The sequence below is a fragment of the Lithohypha guttulata genome (assembly GCF_036872675.1).
Source record: "Lithohypha guttulata strain CCFEE 5908 chromosome Unknown scaffold_10, whole genome shotgun sequence".
In the NCBI taxonomy this organism is placed as follows: Eukaryota; Fungi; Ascomycota; class Eurotiomycetes; order Chaetothyriales; family Trichomeriaceae; genus Lithohypha; species Lithohypha guttulata.
Window position 1 is genome coordinate 234,606 of NW_027042759.1, and position 19,746 is coordinate 254,351.

Below are 19,746 nucleotides of genomic sequence, written 5' to 3' on the forward strand. Positions count from 1 at the left end.
CGAGGCTTGGAGGCTAGAGGGAAGTGGCAAAGAAACTCTTGGGGAATATGGCCGTGGTCAAGCCCCACAACCTCGAGAAGCCGGCATCGTTAGTAGTCGCTCAACGAGTGGGTATGCCCCAGCTTGGGTCAGACGTGCAGGTTGGGCAGCACTTCTCATGCCTCCTAGCGTGGCAGCATATAAGAGGTTGTATCTGCTCATAGGTGCCCAAGGGCTCCTTCTTTGGAAGGCTTCCTGACAGCCACTTACGATGCATGCTGGGATTTGTGTCGGACCTTCGGATCATTGAGCCTTGCTGAAGCTCTCGTTCGTGGCTGGATATTGCCATGTCCGAAGTCGAAACATACAATATCTCCATCACGGCGTATCAAAATGTTCAGAATAGTCTTAGAAACCCCTTAATGGTTCAAGTTGTGAATCGGCACAAGATGGTGGCTTGCGTGCCTGATTGACTCATAGACAGTGCTTGTTGGGAAATGTCACGACCAGAGCCGGCTGTTCTATATAGACGTAGCAGTCGTAACTTGCGACTGGCAAGTAAGCAGTATCAAATACCACAACACTGACAAGACTCGAACTTTGTGTCACGTCCGCACAACACACAAAACTTGAAGTCAGAGCACAATCTGTTATTCCTCACCAGCTCAATGTCCAGCAACAAAAGCAACAGACTGACCCTAAAGCGAGTGCGGAAAAAGCGCTGCAGATCCATCTGATTTGCTATCACCCTGTATCAAGTGCAGCGACCTGCGTACCACAAGGCGTCATATCACTTGTCGAGGAGCGACTTGACAGGTTGTTGTGATTACAGGCGCACATTCAACCTCTGGTCTCGTCTTGACTCTTCCCACTCATCATACGAAGGTGTTGTGTCCTACAACTTTGCTTCGCTGACAGGAGATCCGTGATACTTACCTGACGGCAGTGATTCAGTTTCCTCCTTCAACATCTGTCAAGAACGGTATCATTTCGGCACAACACTTGCCATTGACTGGAACAATCACCTTGTAGGCCCGATAAAATCACTGCATCTGGGTCACACCACAACGCATTATATCACCTCTTCGCATTTCGCTGCAGTCTCATCGAAGATCTCGTCTGGACTCACCGTGCGGTTCTACTCTGCAGCGTACAATCCTCTCGTCTCTTGATGTGAACTATCGTGCTAATACTGCAGCGACATCAATCCAGCAATCTTGAGCAGGGTGCTGCGCTCGTGTATCGGCATCGACAGTGTCCTGAGCTCGGTGCAATACAGCTGAACATTTAACGACCTCATTTATCTGCACTCGCACAAGAGCGTTGTCGTTGCGACGATCACCAGGCCTGAATACTCCGAGTGGGTTCCGCAATCAGACCATTTGAGGACTAGCTATCCAGCTCTGTGATCCACTGTTTATTAGGCCTTGGATCCCCTCGGGCACCCACTGGAGCATCTTCAAAGTGGCTCTCCCTTCTTTTGATCCTTGCCCAAACACATCCCACCTTTTAGGTGCGCATTACGCGCTTCACCGAAACTCATCACTTCTATCTTGCCTACCCTGGTTGGCAGGCTGATTCTCGCCAACCAACAGGAAGTCTGGTGTATGCGAAGAACGCTGTCGTAGAAGTTTACAGCGTCTTCGCACCACGTCGTTGACCCAAACCTCGTCGCAAGCGCTGGCTCACATTGGCTTCTCCTCCCTTTGCACGAGCGAACGATTGAGCCTCTTCCCACAAGAACCACAGTCCCTTTTGGAACGACTGCTGCGACCCTATACAGAACATCGAAAATCAGGATCTGCTCTTGCTGCAGGCGCTGCATCATTCCAGCAAGTTGCGGTCACTACATATCTTCAGCACACCACTGACTTATTACCAAGGTTATCACATCCTACCTAGCCACAGGGCAGGTCTGGATGCGATAATTCCTGGCTGACCACATTCCTGATGGGGTACGTTTCGCTTGAAGGAATGGCACGCATGATGCTGACCTCCCACAGTCCACGTCCACAGAGTATTCACATCAACATAGACAACCCGCAATACGCACCGTCACCCTCAGTCTCGGAGGAAGACGACGGCGTAGAGGTTTCACCAGAAGGAATCTCTCCCGACTACTCAGTCATTGGCCTACATGGTCAAACCGCCAGTCAAAGCAGCTCCTCTCAACACGGAGATTATCAAGTAATACCACCAGTGTTGGCATATCCTTCCGAAGTCGAGCAGGAGAGCGAACCCGACGCTCATCCATACCAGCATCAAATAGTTCACCATCCGGTCCACCGTAGTCGAAAACGACCTGACCCATCAAGAGAAAGCTCCATACAACGTGAGCCTCGAAGGGTGGTGCAGCTTCAAAGCGCTCACCACCCAAAACGCAGCAGATCGCACCACCATCAGCATCCCGAATCAGTTGCTGATGAGACAGATTCGACCGAAGCTTTTCTCCAACAACCAGATCGACCAGAATACGTCTACAGGATGCCGCGTGACCAGCAATATCATGGCCAAGCCGGCTACAGCCACAGCAGCTCGTCTGGCTCATATAGCTATCCTGCTGTCCCACATCAATCACACCAAATAGTCCATTATGCACCACCTGGCGCTCCACAACCTATGCTTGCATATCAACACCCTCAGATGCCTGCGCCTTATGCTTACCCTCCACAACCTCAACCTCATCCTCAACACCAGGGTCCACCTCCTCAGCCTCATCCTTATGGGGCCCCTGTCAATACACATTTAGGTCATGTCACCTCACCATACTCGGCCTCGCCATACGGATCTCCGAATGTCGTCCAATATCAATCGCCACAAAGCTACTTTCCTCCCCAGGGTTTCCCTCCTTATGCGCAAAACCCCTACTTCATGCAACAAATGCAACAGATGCAGCAATTTCAGGGCATGTACCCTCCTATGCCCCCCCATATGCACTACACGCCTCCTCCGAGAGATTCCCCACAGCCTGCCGTGGCTTCTCCTGCGCCTGCTGAGCCTAAGTCCCAGATTGACGAAGCCGCCATCATGGCAAGGTTCGAGCAACTGCTGCTGGCAGAGCGTGCGGACAGAGATAAGAAAGAAGACGAGCGTCAGAAATCAATACAATCTGCCGAAGACAGAGCAGCAGCCATGGCGCAGGCTGACAAGGATCGCCGTGAAGATGAAAGACGTATAAGAGAGCAGGCGATCAAAGACGCCGAGGAGGAAGCTGCACGCACGCGCAAGTTGCTACAAGAACGCGCCGAGGAAGAGAAGAGAATTAGACAAGATGCACTTCGAGCTGCGGAAGAGGAGGCTGTTGCTGCCAGAAAGCGTGAAGAGGCCCGAAGACTAGAAGAGGCCAGGATTAGAGAAGAGGCGAAAAGGGATGCCCTTGAAGCAGAAAAGAAGCGCATCGCGGCAGAGGCCGAACGCAAAGCATATGAGGCAAAGATCCGTCAAGAAGCTGCTGAGGCTGCTTTGGCTGCCGCTGCCGCAGATCAAAAAGCCAAAAAGGAAACGGCCGACCGTGAAGCTAAAATCGCCAGCGATGCCGCGGAAGCCGCAAAGAATGCGGCGGAGAAACAGGCGAAAGAAATAGCTGATGCGGCGGAGAAAGCAGCCAAGGAAGCTGCCGATGCTGCCGAGAAGGAGGCCAAGAAAGCAAAGGAAGAGCACGAGGCAAAGCTGAAAGAAGCCGAAGAAGCTGCCGCTGCCGCCAAAAAAGAAGCGGAGGCTGCTGAGGCCAAGGCTGCAGCCAACGCTCCACCAGAGAGGAAGGCCCCAATACGTTTCAAGGATGCCCTCAACAGAAGCTACAATTTCCCATGGGAACGGTGTCACAAGTGGGACGACATGGAAGGCCTCATACACCAAGCTTTTGCTCATATCGACCGGATCGGTCCACACGTCATGCAGGGAAGGTACGATCTCATTGGTCCAGACAAGGAAATCATCATGGCTGAGTACTGGGAAGACACTGTTCAGCCCGGTATGACTATCACCATGATGCTATGGCCGATACCAGAACCCGAACCAGAGCCTGAACCTATGTTACCTGATCCCGAACCCATACCTCCACCCTTTGACTCGGACATCATTGACCTCGACGCTTTACTAGGTGGTACAGGACCAACTGTGAAGAAATCAAAGAGCAAGGACAAAGCCAGCGCCGCGAAGAAGCGGCCAGGTGGATTTGCCTCCTGGATGTTAGGAGCAAATGCCGCCCCAAGGGGCCGACCGGCGTTAAAAGGTGATAAAAAGCCTGAAGCAGCCGCTGTTCATCAGCACGGTGCCGCCGAGCAAGGCGCATGCATCGTTATGTGAGCTCGGACTGAATGAATCGAAATTTTCTAGACATCAACAATACCACTCGGAAGAGGAGAGAAAATGGTAATGGTACACAACAAGAGACGGATACGATATCACTGGGAGGCAATTGCACATGTACGATTTTGCAGCAACTCATGCGACTCAGGGTATTCCTAGTTTCTTGAACAACGACAACGTCAGTGGCTAAACTGGCATTACGATGGACGACCACTCAACTACCAGTATTTCTCGACCGAACGAGCGATAAGGCGGTGTTCTGACGAATTTTGATTTTCTTGGTCGAGCCTACATAGGCTGTTTCAGGGGGCATGGCTTTATCCTCCCGGGTCACCCGGGATTGGTTTTTCATGCCTCGAGGGGATGAGATTTGAAGTGGACAACTAATGAGCATTTACGTTTTGACGATTTTGGCGATTTTGGTGATTTTGACGATGTTTTAGCAAGCGTTTGCGTTTGGACATGTGGGCAACAAAATGTTAAGAAACGCGTTTATGATGAGACAAGACAGACGATAGAGAGGTGTGTTTCGGCGCGCAAGCATTTTGTTGTTGGTTAGAAGCTGGAGTCTTCTCAAATATCATTGTCAATTTGAATGATACCCCTTGTTTACTCGAGCTAGTTTGGGTATTTAGGACTGACTCGGTGGACTTTTGATGAGATGCTCGAAGGCTTGTATGGTTAGCAGAGATGTGGAAAAGTTCGAGTCGTTGTCAATTCGCTCTGTGGTCCTTGTCTGGTCTGGTACCGCGCAGGGAGTTCGAGCTTCGCGCTCTAGTCCATTCATGTAATATGTATTTCGACAATCTGCAGCACACGAAATCTCTTTGAACTTCATGCTTGTGTACCGTGGTTGCGCCATGCCACTGGGCAGGCCCAACGAGCTCACAAAAACGGGATCAGCTTCGCAGCTTCTCTTGATCGAATGAAAGAGGTAGTAGTTCCAAAAGTGTGACCAACTCAAGAAATTCCTGCCAGCAGCAAGAGCTCGCGTGTGGTAGAGTGGCAGATGCTGACAGGCCATTTAAATTACTCACAATTACGCAGATTATGTTTGTTGTATCGCTGACAGGAGCTACCCGTCATGTCTGGCAAGTGCCTAGCACTCTCGCCCTAGCAGCCCATCGCGTAAATCTTTTGACTACCACTTTTCTCGACATTTCAACACTTCTGACAGGCCTGATCTCGTTGTTCAAGCACACAAACGTTTCAACCAAGATCAACAGTGTGACTTGTTAAAATCTGCCTGTTGGTAGCATGCTGACGCGAAGAGTCGACTTGATGCGCTTTTGCATACATCCTTATCTCTCCTAATAAGATCGTCACTCCTTCGGCGCACGACATGTTTCTGGCCATCACAGTAAGCTCAAGCGTAACCTGTGCGTCGAATATCAGCGGCGGTTGAACACTAATCGGGCATCCGATACCTCCCGCCTACAGATCTATTTGCAGTCGTTACGGATCGGAATAAGGTTGGACAACGACTGCGCGTGCATAATGTCCATAAGAGTCTTGGTTAGTGACCATCCTCATAGAACACTCGCACTTGCCACCGAGAGCCATGTGCTCTTATTCAAGCACGCACACACAGGTCCAAACTTGGGTGTTTCCAGATCTTTGACTGCGTCTAGTACAGTCCCGAAGGACCGGAAAAATGAAGCGCCACGATGTATGGTCGAATTCCTGCAGAAGTCTGCAGTAGAACTTAAGGGTTATCGGACTTTGACGACTGCCAAAGGCACTCTTGGACTCATAACATTGGGAGACGATGTATTTGTCTGTGTTGCGACTGGAAGTCGAGAGGTAGCTACTGTTCGACCAGGCGAGACGGTCCAACAAATAGTCGCGGTAGAGTTTTACTGTCTCAACAGATCAGACTACGACCACGCCGGCGGCTATGGTGCAGGTTACAGGGACGGCTATCGTGAGCCTAATCCTTATTCAAATACCTTGTTCGAGGATGAGCACAGCTACGAGTCAAGCGAAACAATTGCTGAACATCCCTTCATGGCGTTGAAGAAGATACTGAGCAGTGGTTCGTTCTACTATAGCTACAACTTTGACTTGACCAGGAGACTGCAGGATCGAGCTGATGCAGATACAGCAGTAGATATCGCAAGTTTGGACGAAGGCCTTCTGTGGAACAGCTACATGATCAACCCACTACTATCGTTCCGTAGTCGGCTCACAGACGAGGAAAGAGGAGCGCTAGACCACTCGTCACTTCTGACCAGCGTCATACGTGGCTATGTCGGCACCCTTACAGTACCACAAAGTGCGAATCCAATCAGATCGGTAAAGTCAAACTACCCTGCCACCTTGACTCTCATATCGCGACTATCCTCAAGGCGAGCAGGTACAAGGTTCAACGCAAGAGGCGTCGATGATGATGGAAATGTTGCCAATTTCGTGGAGACCGAGACGATATTTTGGTCACCAACTGGCATCTGTTTCTCTTATGTCCAGGTTCGGGGTTCCATTCCTATCTTTTGGGAGTCGTCCTCCACGTTGATTCCAGGACAGCAGAAAATCCAGATCACAAGAAGCCCAGAGGCTACTCAATTGAGCTTCGACAGGCACTTCGACAACCTCATACATCGCTATGGAATCGTTCATGTGGTCAACTTACTCAGCGAAACCAAGCCTGGAGAAGTTGAGCTGACAGAGCGTTACAATCTTCACATGACTAGAAATGCAAAGATGAAGCTCGAAATAGAGGATAAGCCTGAAGGTGCAAGATCTGACCTTATTCGCAAGACGGAGTTCGACTTTCACGAAATTTCAAGAGTAGCTGGTGGTTATGATGGCGCGAAGCAAATCAAGCCGCTCATTTCAGAAAGTGCTGAATCCTTTCTCTATTTTTTAACACAAGAAATCGAGGACGAAGTCAATGACGCCGCAAACAAGGGGCAAATACACAAGAAGATTTACAGACCTGTAATGGTCATGCAGCAAACAGGTATCTTCAGAACAAATTGTCTTGATTGCCTGGATCGCACGAATCTGGTGCAAGGAATTATCTCTCAAACAGCACTAGAACTCTTTCTTGAGCATCGTGGAGAGATTGCTCACAGTTCCAACTTATCAGTGTTCTGGATGCGGCATAGTTCGTTATGGGCGGACAATGGTGATGCGCTCTCGAAGATCTACGCCGGTACTGGTGCATTGAAATCAAGCTTTACCCGCCACGGCAAGATGAGCCTAGGAGGTTTGATGGCTGATGCGAGGAAATCAGCGACCAGGCTATATGTCAATCACTTTGAGGACAAGGGCAGACAGAACACCACCGACCTCCTTCTTGGTCGTCTTGTGGGTCAAGAAGAAGTGGAATTGTTCGATCCAGTCAGCGACTGGGTACAGGAACGCCTGAGATCAAGAGCTAATGACTTCGAGTCTTCAGAAGTAATCCGTTTATGGGTAGGTACATACAATCTAAACGGCAAGATGCTACGTGATGCATCGGAACTACGCAAATGGCTCGATGTCCGCAAAGGCGAAGGATTCGAGATTGTTGTGGTTGGCTTTCAAGAGATTGTTGAGCTCTCACCTCAGCAGATCATGAACACGGATCCGGCACGACGCACAGTATGGGAGCAAGCAGTCAAGGCAACAATCAACGAGACGTCTTCGGAAAAAGCGGATGAACAATATATCCTTCTTCGAAGTGGCCAGCTTGTAGGGGCAGCATTAATGGTCTTCGTCAAGAGCTCCGTGCTCTCGAAAATCAAGAATGTCGAAGGAGCGATCAAGAAGACCGGTGTGAGTGGACTGGCAGGAAATAAAGGCGCAGTAGCGATTCGAATGGAAATTCAAGGCAGCTCTGTCTGTTTTGTCACTGCTCACTTGGCAGCAGGTTTTGGAAACTACGACGAAAGGAACCGAGATTATCAGACCATCATAACAGGTCTACGATTTCAACGCGATCGCAAGATTGAGGATCACGAGGTAGTGATTTGGCTTGGCGATTTCAATTATCGAATTGGAACGAGACCGGAGTATGCTCGAGATCTGATCGATACGTATAGGCAGGCGAATGGTCAGGGCCTGAAAGCAGTAAATGCCTTACATGATTTGTATAAGGACGATCAGCTGAATATCCAGATGGTGGCAGGCCAAACATTTCCCTTCTACCAGGAAGGCGCGATCAAATTCTTACCCACCTACAAATTCGATCTTGGTAACGACAATTACGATACTAGCGAGAAAGCAAGAATTCCAGCTTGGACGGATCGGATCCTATACAAGATTGACCCGACGAAAGGAACAGATATGAGACAGACAGAGTATACCAGTGTTATGAACCTCAGGTTCAGCGATCATCGTCCTGTATACTCGACTTTTAATGTCCAGGTTAGGGTCGTAGACGAGCAGAAGAAAGGTGAAATCCTGAAAGAGCTTTATGCGAAGCGTTACCGCCAGCTGAGAGAAGATATTGAAGACGATGAGAGTGACAGTGATGCCGATGACTTGGTAGGATACCAAAGTATTGCGCCTGGATTGCCGCCTGCAAGCAGTGATAGGAGAAAGTGGTGGCTAGATGGAGATAAGCCGGTGGCGAGCAAGGTCGTCCCTCCGGAAGAAGGAATGAAACTCAATCCAGACAGAAATGGAAACCCCTGGCGTGAAGGTGGTGAAGACGATTGGGTCCTGGTAGAAGAACTAGAAACGAAGGAGAGGAACAAGAAAGAAGCCAAGTCGAAGCCAGAACCGCCAGCGCCGAGAAAGGCCAAGATTCCTCCTTCTGTGTCTATCGTCAGTAACGACACTAACGAGGAGAGAAACAAGACGCCTCCTCCCAAGCCACCTGCACCGAGAGGTTCAAGCAGCAGGGCAGCAACACTAACTCAAAGCTCGAACATGGCAGGTGCGTGGCCACAATCTCGCAATGTAAGCACTACCAGTGCATTCCAGCAACGACATTCAGTTCCACCACGCGATGGTGATACCCAGAATGTAGCTCCGTCCGCAATTCTTGATGACGATAACGATGTACCTACCGATCTACCTCGACCCCTAATTTCACGAACAGCCTCTCAAGCGTCAACAGCATCGGTCAGCTCATCAGCAAAAATCCCCTCAAGAGCCGCATCGCTATCCAAAAGCAGCGCAGTCCCTCCTCGTCGACCCATAAAACCATCAGCACTGTCCTCACAGCCAACCAGCTCAAGCGTCGCCAGCACAAGCAGCAACAACACCGAAAGCCCACGCGTGAGAGCAATCTCACCAAGAGCAGAACCAGACCTCGAAACCGCTTCGCCAACTCCGTCGCTACGAAGTCAACTGACATACACAAGCGCAAACAGCAATCATCCTCCACCGCCCATGAAACCAACACGTCTCTCCTCGATCAGATTACCCTCCTCCACAACAAGTGGTGCTTATCCATCTTCTACAAACGATGAATTAACAGACAGCGCAACTCCTCCACCCTTACCAAGACGAACAAACACCTCTGCGTCGATGTCAAGCACCAACACAAGCACTTCTGGACCACCACTACCACCAAGGAGAGGCGCTGGAACACCAGTCGGCGAGATAGAAAGTGCTAGACAGAGTAGGGATTTACTTGCAGACGATGGAAACGAGGAAGGTGGAAGCAACAAAGCCTATTGGAGGCCGCTCTTGCCGAACAGATGATTGTTCTGCCTGCAACACTCTGGTTGCTAATCATATACTTCGTAATAATCCAATAAACCAATAATCCAACATGAGAAGCTCGAAAACTGCTGTTGCTCTCATATATGCCCAATCAGGCACGCAAATTCCCAGCGCTCAAACGAAAATATTCAATCGCTCACTGACTCGCTTGCTCTCTACCGCGAAAAACCAAAGCTCGTCACAAAATGCTTTGCGCCAATAAACAACCGCACCCCTCTTAATCCCGCCTCAACCCAAAAACACTCATCCGCATTCCACCCTTCTTCCCAGCCCCAACACCTCTAGCACCCCTATTCGTACCAAAAGCATTATCTCTCATCTCCCGTCTTTCCATCTCCTCAACACGCTCCCTGTAGCTCATCATGCCGACGTTCTTGATTTTGCTCGGTGCAGAGCCCGTTTGCATCTTCGTCTTGTATGGTGCTGGGGTGAGACCTGTTTCGATGAGGGATTCGTCCTCTTCGTCCTCGTCCTCGTTTGGCTCATTAATAGCACGAGGAGTGTTGTTCTCCTGGTCTTCCTGTTCGGTGGTGGTGTCGTTGGACATGATGGTGTCGTCCCATCCGTTCGTGTTTGCGTTGCCGACCGCGTAGCTTTTCTGTAGAAGTTCTAATGTACGTCTTGCTGGAGTGTCTTCGCCGAGGTTGTGGGTTGCGTTGATGGATTTCCATGCTGCGGTGAGGGAGAGCTTGTCGGCTTCAGCTTGTTTCTTAACTGTGCTGACTTGTGGTGTTGTCATGGTGTCGGCTGTGGTTTTGACTGTAGCTGGACTAGCAGCAGCCTTTTGCTCGTTTCTCTGAACATGACCTGTGTAGGTGAAGATACTTGGTCTTGGTGCTGATCTGTGATCAGAGACGGTTTTCGTGCCTTCTCGTCGAATGGTGCCAAGGGACGTGCTCATCCGACTCTTGGTCTTCGAGCGCTTGACACTGCCGCTACCATCAGCGATGAGCATGCTTGGCTCCATGGACTTGCGTCTATTGCTCTTCGTTACGGACTGCAAGACGCGGTCGGTAGCACTCGGATTGAGCAGGTACTCAGCCTCGTCGACCCAAGTCTTACGTGCCTCGCAGTCTAGTGGCCAGGCCACGCCAACCACTTTGATGTCTGCTTGGCTGAGGCGTGCTTTCTCAAGAAGTCGAGGATTGCCATCCTTGAAAACGATATGTGTGATCTTCTCCGAAAAGTCCTTTACCGCTTTAGCTCCAAGGCTCGTCAGCAGGTCAGTGTAAATAGCACTAGCATCTGCGCCTTCTGAGGTGCGAACGTCGATACAGATAACGGCGTCAGAGAGTATGTTCATCGTAGACGACATTACTGGTGTGAGTGGCGTACGTGCCAAAGGCGTGCTTGCGACTCGAGCAACACTCTTGGCCGCGGAAGCTTTAGTAGCAGACATAAGGCGACTTGCACTTTGGACTGGTGTTGCCACTGGTTTTGAACGAGTAGAGGTAGCATCAGGCGAGCTTGCCGTTCGTGCCGATTTGATAGGCGTGAACCTGTCTTCATTTTCAGTCCGGTCTGGTTGTGCACCAAGCGAAAGAGGTCGTTTCCTTTTCTTGATTTGTAGCTTGAAAGGCGATTCTTGTCCTTCAGGCTTCAAGGGCACTTTGGAAACAACAGTGTGTAAACTGAACTTCCGTGGGATTGGCAGGTCAGGTGTGAAGGCTAGAGAATGTTTTGTGACGCCTGCTGGTGTTTGCTCGTTTTCGTTGATCGAACCTTGCTTGAATGAAGATTGGCCCACAATAGTCAGCTCATGCTCTGCTACGCTGACAGGCGAGGCTGCTGTTTTATCGACACTGGCAGTAGCCATCATTGTCAATTCGTGTTCATCGATGCTTACTGGCGAGCTTGCTAGCTCGGCCAGATCCTTAGCTTTGGTCGGTGCTGGAGTATTTGCAAACTGATCACCACCCATGATTGTCAACTCTCCTTCATGCAAAATGGAAGGGGATGGTTGTTCTAGCACTGTAGGTGTCACGATACCCGCCATCAGAGAAAGCTCGTTCTCGTGCAAAATGGCTGGAGATTGAGCTTGCTGGACCGAGGAAAGTAGAGGCAAGTCCTTATTTTGTGGCGAGGAGGCTGCATTCATTGGCTTGTGCTGCTGTAGTGGTACCGATACCGCAGTGGTAGGTGTCGTGGTCACTGACCGAACGAATTTTGCAATGACATCCTCTTTGGGTGATGGTGCTAACTCGTCGATGGAGGTGTCCATCTCATGGTAAGCTGTAGAGACTAGTGCTGGACGTGGAGCTGCCTCTCCTGCTGACTCTGGTAGAAGGATTGTTTCATCATCAGCGTCCGACATTGGCAGATCGTCCTGAATGTTCTCGGCATGTGACCGGGAGTTTGCCTCCAGGTCATGCATGCTCACGAAAGTGCTCTCGCAGTGGCTACCTGCACGACTTTCGGGAGTGCTCTGAACACTACTCAGAGCATCAACTACGTCCCTATCCGCAACCGGTTGAGGCGATCGAGGCTGTGATTGAAGGCCGCCGACAATGCTCATTGGTTTTGTGGGTGATGAAAGCATCTTCAAAGGACTTCTGACAGGCAAGACTGAATCGTCAAAGTCGACTTGCATATCATCTTCGGATAGTTTGTAGGTTCTCATTGGAGACATAGATGGTCGTTGGTGGCTAGAAACACTAACTTCTACTTCGCCATCATTCATCAACTGAGTGACCTCCATCTCATTAAGATCGAGCTCGTCGAATTGTAACTCTGTTTGCATGGCAATCGGAAGTGCATTGCTCCAGGCAAGGGTGTTTTTCAAGGGTGATGATAAGCCGGCCCTCTTTGGAGGACTACTAAAGAAGCTGCTTTTGGAAAGATTGTTCTTCTGTTGTGGCTTGATTGCAGAGTGAGCGAAGATGCGGGAAGGGTCGAAAGCGGTAGAGCGTTTGGGACTCTGGAGGAGGTTCGAAGTGGTACCTTGAGCGAGAGGCACTCGTTGGTCCCTCATTGTTGCGTGAGGAAAGAGGAGTTTTGCTGGCGAGTCAAGTCTTCTAGCTGGACTTGCCAAAGCATTGGCATTTTCGTTGAGGACCCTAGCTGGTGATGCGATGGCTGGAAACATCCTGGCAGGAGAGGCTGGTCGTCGCGCGGGGCTTGTCGAAAGCGCATCTTCGTGTAGCACGTTGTTTCTAGCTGATTGGGGAAGTAGTGGTTGTGTAAAGTCGAGCTTCTTAGGAGGAGAGAGTCTCTGTGCAACTGCTTCAACCACAGCATCGGTGTGTGGTCTCCTAGGTGACATGCTGAGGTCTCTGAGAGGAGTTTTACCGCCATTAAGTTCGTCTTCCGACCCCTCATCTGGGGTCGTAGCTCGTGCTAGCTGAGTGATTTTCTTAGGCGTGAGGACGCGCTGGATCTTCTTCCTAGGTTGTTCCTGCTCGTCGTCGGAGAGGTCCGGATTCGACCTCTTACTAGTTCTGGTAGCAACAGCTGGTTTTCGGACAGGCTTTGCACGTAATCCAGTTGATTTTTCGGTTGCTTTCGTGGTTTTCTTGGTGGCTCTTGTGATGGGTACATTTTCTTTATCCTCAGCAATAATATCTTGGAAAGTGACCTTCTTCCGCAAGACTGGCTTTGCGGGTATCGTTTCCTCTTGAGGTTCGACAGATTCAACAGGTTTCTCCTGCTTCGCTGCTGTCTTTGTTGTTCTTGTGCCTTTCACAGCAGGCTTCTCTTTTGCCTCAGAGCTCGCTGTAGTCGCAGTAGCTCGAGTGGTTCGAGTGATTCTTTTTGGTTTCTCTACCGGCTTTTCCGCAGTCTTCAATGGCTCCGTCTCTTTGGTTGTGGTTTCTGTCTTTCTTGGTCGACCGCGCGGTTTTGCAGAGCTTGTTGTAGAGCTGATTGGTAGAGGTAGCTTTTCGTCAGCGACAGACTTTTTGGCGCGTGTAGAGCGCGTCGAAGGCTTCTCTGCTGGCTCGATTGGCTTCGGGTTTTCCTTCTCAAGCTGGGTTACTTTGACTCGTCGTCGAGGTGCAGCTGCAAGTGGTGCAGGTGCTGGTATAGGTGCAGATGTAACTGCCGCTGCGGCTCGTGTTCGCACCATGGTGATGTGTTATTCTGTATTCATTTGCTGTCAGGGTTATGTAAGTCGAATGGACAAGAGCTACAGAAGCATGGAGAAAAGCTGACAAGGTAAATGGAGATGGAGACGCGCCAGGTTTGTTTGTATGGATATTTCCTGATTGATACTAGTGCGCAGCTGGCTTATCGATTGGAATGAAGCAACACTCTCTCATCCACCCGTCATCCTTCAAAGAGCACAATCATCGTGAATAAGATATATATATGTAACTCTATCTTCGTTGAACCCTTCTGCTTTCACACAGTCGAGAAATCTATCTGTCTATCAAGTCTGGTCATGATACATTGTTTTTACATTCTCCTCCACATTTCTAGCATGATACGTCATACAGAGGAGTGGTTGGAGGAGGAGTTCCAGCTCCAGCAAGGCCGAAAATGACTGCAGGTGCGACAGGCTGCTGATCTTGCAGAGTGAACCACCACGTGTTGACATTCTCGCTGAAGAGGCTGCAAGCAACGTCCTTGTAGTATGTTTCCGCGTTTTGAACACTTGCCACGGCTTGATTCTCAGTAGGTCCCGAGATTGGCCATCCTGTCTCTGTGATCCATACTGGCTTGCCTGCAGCAACAGCTGTGACAGCATCAAGATCAGCAAAGAAGATTGACTGAGCATTGTCGATGCTGTTGGACTTGGTATTCTCATAGTATGGATATGCTGCATCGTTGTCAGTTCATTCGTTCAATACACTTGTCTGAGAAATCTTACCATCAACACCAAGGAAGTCAACAGCGTAGATCAGCCCTTGTGTGTAAGAAGTATTGGTCCAGACATTGTATGTATCGACATGTCCAATCGGCTTGCCAAACAGGCTGTTGTCATGAACGGCAAGTCTGACCTGTGCGACATACTCGATGAGCGCATCAAGCGAAGCACCTGTTCCGGCATTGCTTGCGATCCCAATATCTGTTGTTCTGTATACGTCTTCCGATCCTACTGAGATGCCTACTACCAGATCTGTAAAGGCACTGCCATATTGAGCCACAGCTTGTCCCAGTTGTGTCACCTCGTTGTTGAATGTTTCTTGGCCTGCGCTAGCCCAAAGTCCGAGCAACAGTGAAGTGTTTGTGCTGATGGCGGCCGGAATCGCCTCAATCACACCACCTGTATCTCCTTGAATCATGGTGTACAACCGAGCAGATGTGAAGCTGTGTCCTGCCATGTTCTTGGCGCTGTTGAACTCTCTCTCGAAGTCTGCCTGTTTCTTAATTGTGCCATCACTGAAAGTGGCACCGTAGTTAAAGCCTTGCTCGGCCGCAAAGGCTGTAGCTGCCAAAGCAACAAGAGATGTGAACCGCATAGTATCGATTTGATTTTAATGTCCAAGAAAGTGAAAAAGAAGAAGCTGGGAGGATGTAATGTTTCCAAAAGACAGGCACAAGCGAGAATTTAAGAACAAATAAGCCTGGGACAAGCTCTCTCAAGACTTCGTGGATCTTGGCATAGCCTTCTTCGGCCCTCGTTCCTCGTGAGTTGACTATGTGCGTGACCCAAAATTGGAAGACAAATAAACAGCTCCATGGTCAGCGTTGGAACAACGTTTTCCCATTCGTGAGGTGTCAGTCTTGGTGGACAATGTACCGTCATCAGCCTGCCGTCTGGCGTCCCAACGAGAAAATAAAATAAAAACAGAAAACCCTCACCAGAGGGAAGCTTGTGGCAGTCCCATTCCTGCAGCGACGTCAGCGTATGGAGCGAGGCACCTGCACACCCATGAGCTATCTTCGTCATGCAAGCGGATGCAGGAACGGCAAGTGGAGCATCACTGCGGAAACGTGGATTTTTGTTCAAAGACTTTTGCAGTTCAAAGCACATATATAGATTCATGTACGAAATGAGGTTACAGCTGCCAGAACCGGTGATGGCAATGACGATAAGCACTTACGCAGTGCTGAAGTCCAAATACTACGAAAAGTTGGCAATATCGTCTTTAAGCTGGCCTGGTTCCCGGAGTCATTCGAGAGCATCGTCTTGCTGTTATCTCTCACTGGTCATCCCCAAGCTAAACTCAGCCTTCTGATGTGTTCGCTCGTTCCCTTAATCGTCGACCCTCCATCAAGCCTCGCAGGCCTCTCTTTTGTAGGCCGATGACACTACTCAATTCACCGTTCCAGATTTGTCTGCTACTGTCCCTTCTGCCTCTAGGTCCTTCGTCAACTATCGGACTTTCGGTATCAGTCTGTGAAAAGGTCGTGCTGGTTGTTCCACTTGTAGCCGTACTGGTAGAATCACCCGAGCCGGTCCTACCGTGCCCACGTCGTTCGCCATATCTATTGCGATCATCAGACATGGTGCCAACGGCATCCCCAAGAAGACTTCCTCTTTGCAGACCAGGAGGAACAACCATCGTCGCCACACTTTCACGCCTCTCAAGTGCTTCCAATGTCCCATGGCCACTATAGCCATTGGCGCGTCCTCCTCCAGCAGCCATGGCGGCGGCATTAAATACAGCCGCTGCATTCCGTCCATCCAAAACCTCATGCAAGCGCTCTATGGTTGCTTCCAGAAGTCCATCGATTTGGTAGGGACGTGCTAGCTGTAGCAAAGAGCACAGCGTATGCACCGAGCAGAGAGGATCATTGACCGAAGGTAAGGCTGAGGTATACAGAAAATGCAGCATGAGCTTGATCGTGGAAACCATGTGAGGTAAGTAAAGCGCACGACCTCGAGCAGCTGCTGGGATCGAGTTCAATGAGGGTAGGTCTACTAGCGTTGTTTGAGTAGATCTACTATATGATCTTTCGTCGGTCGATGTGCCGCCGTTGGTATTTGTGCTTGGTGTGATCGTAAGAGCCGATATACGGCTTGCTGCACGCGAAGCCATCGTGGGTCTTAAGGTCGTAGCCTCTGATTCAGCGATGCCTTCATAGGATAACGCTGAGTCAAGCAAAAGCTGGTCGAAGAAAGCACCCCATCGTTGAGACAGAATTCTGGAGTTGCACGAAATTCGCTCTCCGTTCTGGGCAATTATGTCCATGTCGCATAGTTCGGTCACATAAAGTGCCGTATGACCAAGTTGTTCTGCAACGGCTGAAATCTTCCTTCCACCTGCACTCTTCGATGGCAGATTTTGCTGCAAGGAGGCAGGGATTGAAGGTGCTGACTTAGACACGTATGCAGACAACGGGCTTTTCTTTCGTGGGTTGTCATACAATCCATATGCTTCAAGCTCAACAAGACAAAAGTGTGCGAAATTTATTCTTCTGTGGTTGTAGTCGTCGACTAGGTTGCGTTTTCGATGGCCAAGTATGATATATGCATTTCGGCGGTTCCACAAGATTCCCCTGTTCCAGCTGCCTTGTCCGAAGACAGTTCCGGCTGTATCGATCATAGCCCACGTTAATGTCCTGAGGTCGAGCGCCCATAATGCATATTCGTGCTTCGATGAGGTCAAATATGTGCCACTAACCACGAAATGACCATTGATCACACCTCCATTGGGAAACCTGAGCCCGGGTGGTGATACTGACCCATTCATGGTTTTCTCCTCCAGCCTTCCATCAGGGGTCCGCACTTGCAGCTCCAACTTGACGTCGAGGAAGTTGTAATTCGAGTATATCAGCATAGGTGTTCCCGACTGCTGTGTTACCCCCTCATCTAACGTAGATCCTTGGCCAATATTTTGTACGTTGATCTCTGGCAATGCCGTGACCATGCTTTTGTACGCGCCACAATTTCGATCATAAGGTGTACTACTGGTCCATCTCAAATTTCGTAGGTTGAAAACGCTGATCTGCTGAATGTAATTGTTGTTGCTATCTTGTCCTCCAACGACGATCATTTCTGCTCCTCCTGTACCATCGATCTGCACACCGATCGTCCCGGAATGTGGATTTGCAGAAGGTGGATTGTGGTGAATGGCAGAGGTATGGGAGCTAGCTGATGCAAAGACAGCTGACGAAGGCAATATTGTGGCGCAATGAGCATATCTACCCTGTGGACTATCCCCGCCAGCAGGGTGTATCTGGGTCCACGTTCTAGTTGGGACATCATAAATGAATATATCGTTGCTCACAATCACCTCTGGCTGCGCTTCGGCATGCTCATTAGCAGGGGGGGATCTTTGGTGCGATGCTGGGGACATTCCTCCATAGCAGACCAGCTTTGTGTCGCCTAATGCGCACACACTATGGAAATAACGTGATGGAGGAATGTCTCCCGTGGTGTCAAGCTTCGTCCAGTGCTGTCTGATCAGGTCAAGTTCATACAAGCTCGAAGATAGGTGAGAGTTGGTCCTACTGTGGACACGCCCTCCAAAGACGTACAGCTTGTCACCAAGTATCGTCGTTGTTGCACCAACGAGTGGATAAGGCTCTTGGCCAGTGGTCCGGTGTATGTTGCAGACGAAGCCTGAAACATTCGCGGCAGCCACATTCTGTTGATGTGTAGGTGATGGACTAGTAGTAGCAGCGAGGCTACTTTGCGAGTGTGAGAGGCGTATCGAGCTCGCAGCACTCTCCGTCCCAGATTCGGAAGCAGTCAAACTCAACTGGCTCGTATTCATGGTGGTTTGCGGAATGACGACCTGAGATGGGACTTCCTTCTCACGACTTTGCGATGGTTTTGCGCCCAACTTCGTGGCATCTGCTTCAGTGGTGAAGGCTGCTGAAACAGGTAGCAGTATTTCAGGAAGTGAAGGGCAGTGACTCAGTACGGGGCTCTGAATCTGCTGAGGCGGGTCGTAAGGTGAGGAATACTTGGATATTATGATGGGTACATGTCGTGGCTTTCGTGGTGATATTGAGGATTTGACGATGGAGTTACGCTCGTGAAATGATAACGATAGTGGATTGCGTCCAGGATGTTCGAGAAGCACATGCTTTGACTTGTTGGTCGACTCAGGCTGAACTGAAGCGGAGGGTGATTTATTTACCCAGCGACCAAAAAAGGTTGCGAATCGTTTCGAGTCCTGGTCTAGCGATACTGCGGAGTCGGGAGCGTTGAGGTCGAAGGGGACGTGAATTGGTGAGGGGTTGCTGTCACGTTCGGAAGCAGGAGACGGTATAGCAACATCAATGTTTGCACTTCTTCTTCTGAAACGATCCATGTTGAGTTAGCGAAACTTTCGAGTCTTACAGCGAATCTTGAAAGGAGGAATGAGTGGGAACAGAGGAGGTACACACAGGTATATCAGTCAATGTCCTCTCACAAAGAATCACTACGTTGCCACAAAATCTGGTACGCGGACCACAAGCAACGGGATCAGGCAGGCAATATGTCAATCGTGATGGTCTCGAAACGACTTAGTTGATGGGTGGTGGAGGTGAAGTCTCGGAGGGAGACAAAGAATGTGTCGCTGCACGTATCGGGAGTGTGTACTGATGTGAATTCCAAGTGGAAATCATGTAAATGTCATACAAACTTCTCAAGAAGTTTTACGAACTCTTGGTAGGAGTGCATAGTCCAAGCTCGACTTTGTCGAGTTCGAAGAATGCTGACTTCGAGGTCTGGAAAGATAGAAATGTTGTGGAACGGCAGTGGCTTGCATGGGTTAGCTGGACCTGCATGTGGGCTGCTCCTGCCAAGGACGAGCGCATCCAGATTCACTTTGCACAGCAGCGCGTACAATGTTCCTGGAGGTCACACGAAATCTTGCAACGATGCATGGAATTCGCGGTGATGATTTTGAGCTCTACGAAAACAGTCCAGTACAACGGTAACTCTAATTCGCCATGATGCGGCTAGTCACATAATTCAGC

The 19,746-nt window shown here is 49.9% G+C and overlaps 5 protein-coding genes across 5 annotated transcripts; 2 read left to right on the forward strand and 3 right to left on the reverse strand.

Annotated features, from left to right (window-relative positions):
* Positions 1-1,929: 1,929 nt before the first annotated feature.
* LTR64_008560 (uncharacterized protein) lies at positions 1,930-4,287 on the forward strand (the record flags this gene model as incomplete). The annotated part of the gene is made up of 2 exons (XM_064902871.1): positions 1,930-1,934; positions 1,983-4,287. 2 exons carry the CDS (start codon positions 1,930-1,932, stop codon positions 4,285-4,287), a joined length of 2,310 nt encoding a protein of 769 aa, XP_064750760.1.
* Positions 4,288-5,961: 1,674 nt separating this feature from the next.
* Positions 5,962-9,692, forward strand: syj1 (Inositol-1,4,5-trisphosphate 5-phosphatase 1; the record flags this gene model as incomplete). The annotated part of the gene is made up of 2 exons (XM_064902872.1): positions 5,962-9,177; positions 9,348-9,692. The coding sequence occupies 2 exons, from the start codon at positions 5,962-5,964 to the stop codon at positions 9,690-9,692; spliced, it is 3,561 nt and encodes a 1,186-aa protein (XP_064750761.1).
* Positions 9,693-10,165: 473 nt separating this feature from the next.
* Positions 10,166-14,011, reverse strand: LTR64_008562 (uncharacterized protein; the record flags this gene model as incomplete). Its single annotated transcript, XM_064902873.1, has 2 exons — positions 10,166-13,805; positions 13,842-14,011. The coding sequence occupies 2 exons, from the start codon at positions 14,009-14,011 to the stop codon at positions 10,166-10,168; spliced, it is 3,810 nt and encodes a 1,269-aa protein (XP_064750762.1).
* A 349-nt stretch (positions 14,012-14,360) lies between these two features.
* Positions 14,361-15,347, reverse strand: LTR64_008563 (uncharacterized protein; the record flags this gene model as incomplete). The annotated part of the gene is made up of 2 exons (XM_064902874.1): positions 14,361-14,704; positions 14,756-15,347. The coding sequence occupies 2 exons, from the start codon at positions 15,345-15,347 to the stop codon at positions 14,361-14,363; spliced, it is 936 nt and encodes a 311-aa protein (XP_064750763.1).
* A 708-nt stretch (positions 15,348-16,055) lies between these two features.
* On the reverse strand, positions 16,056-19,094 carry LTR64_008564 (uncharacterized protein; the record flags this gene model as incomplete). The annotated part of the gene is made up of 1 exon (XM_064902875.1): positions 16,056-19,094. The coding sequence occupies one exon, from the start codon at positions 19,092-19,094 to the stop codon at positions 16,056-16,058; it is 3,039 nt and encodes a 1,012-aa protein (XP_064750764.1).
* Positions 19,095-19,746: the final 652 nt, after the last annotated feature.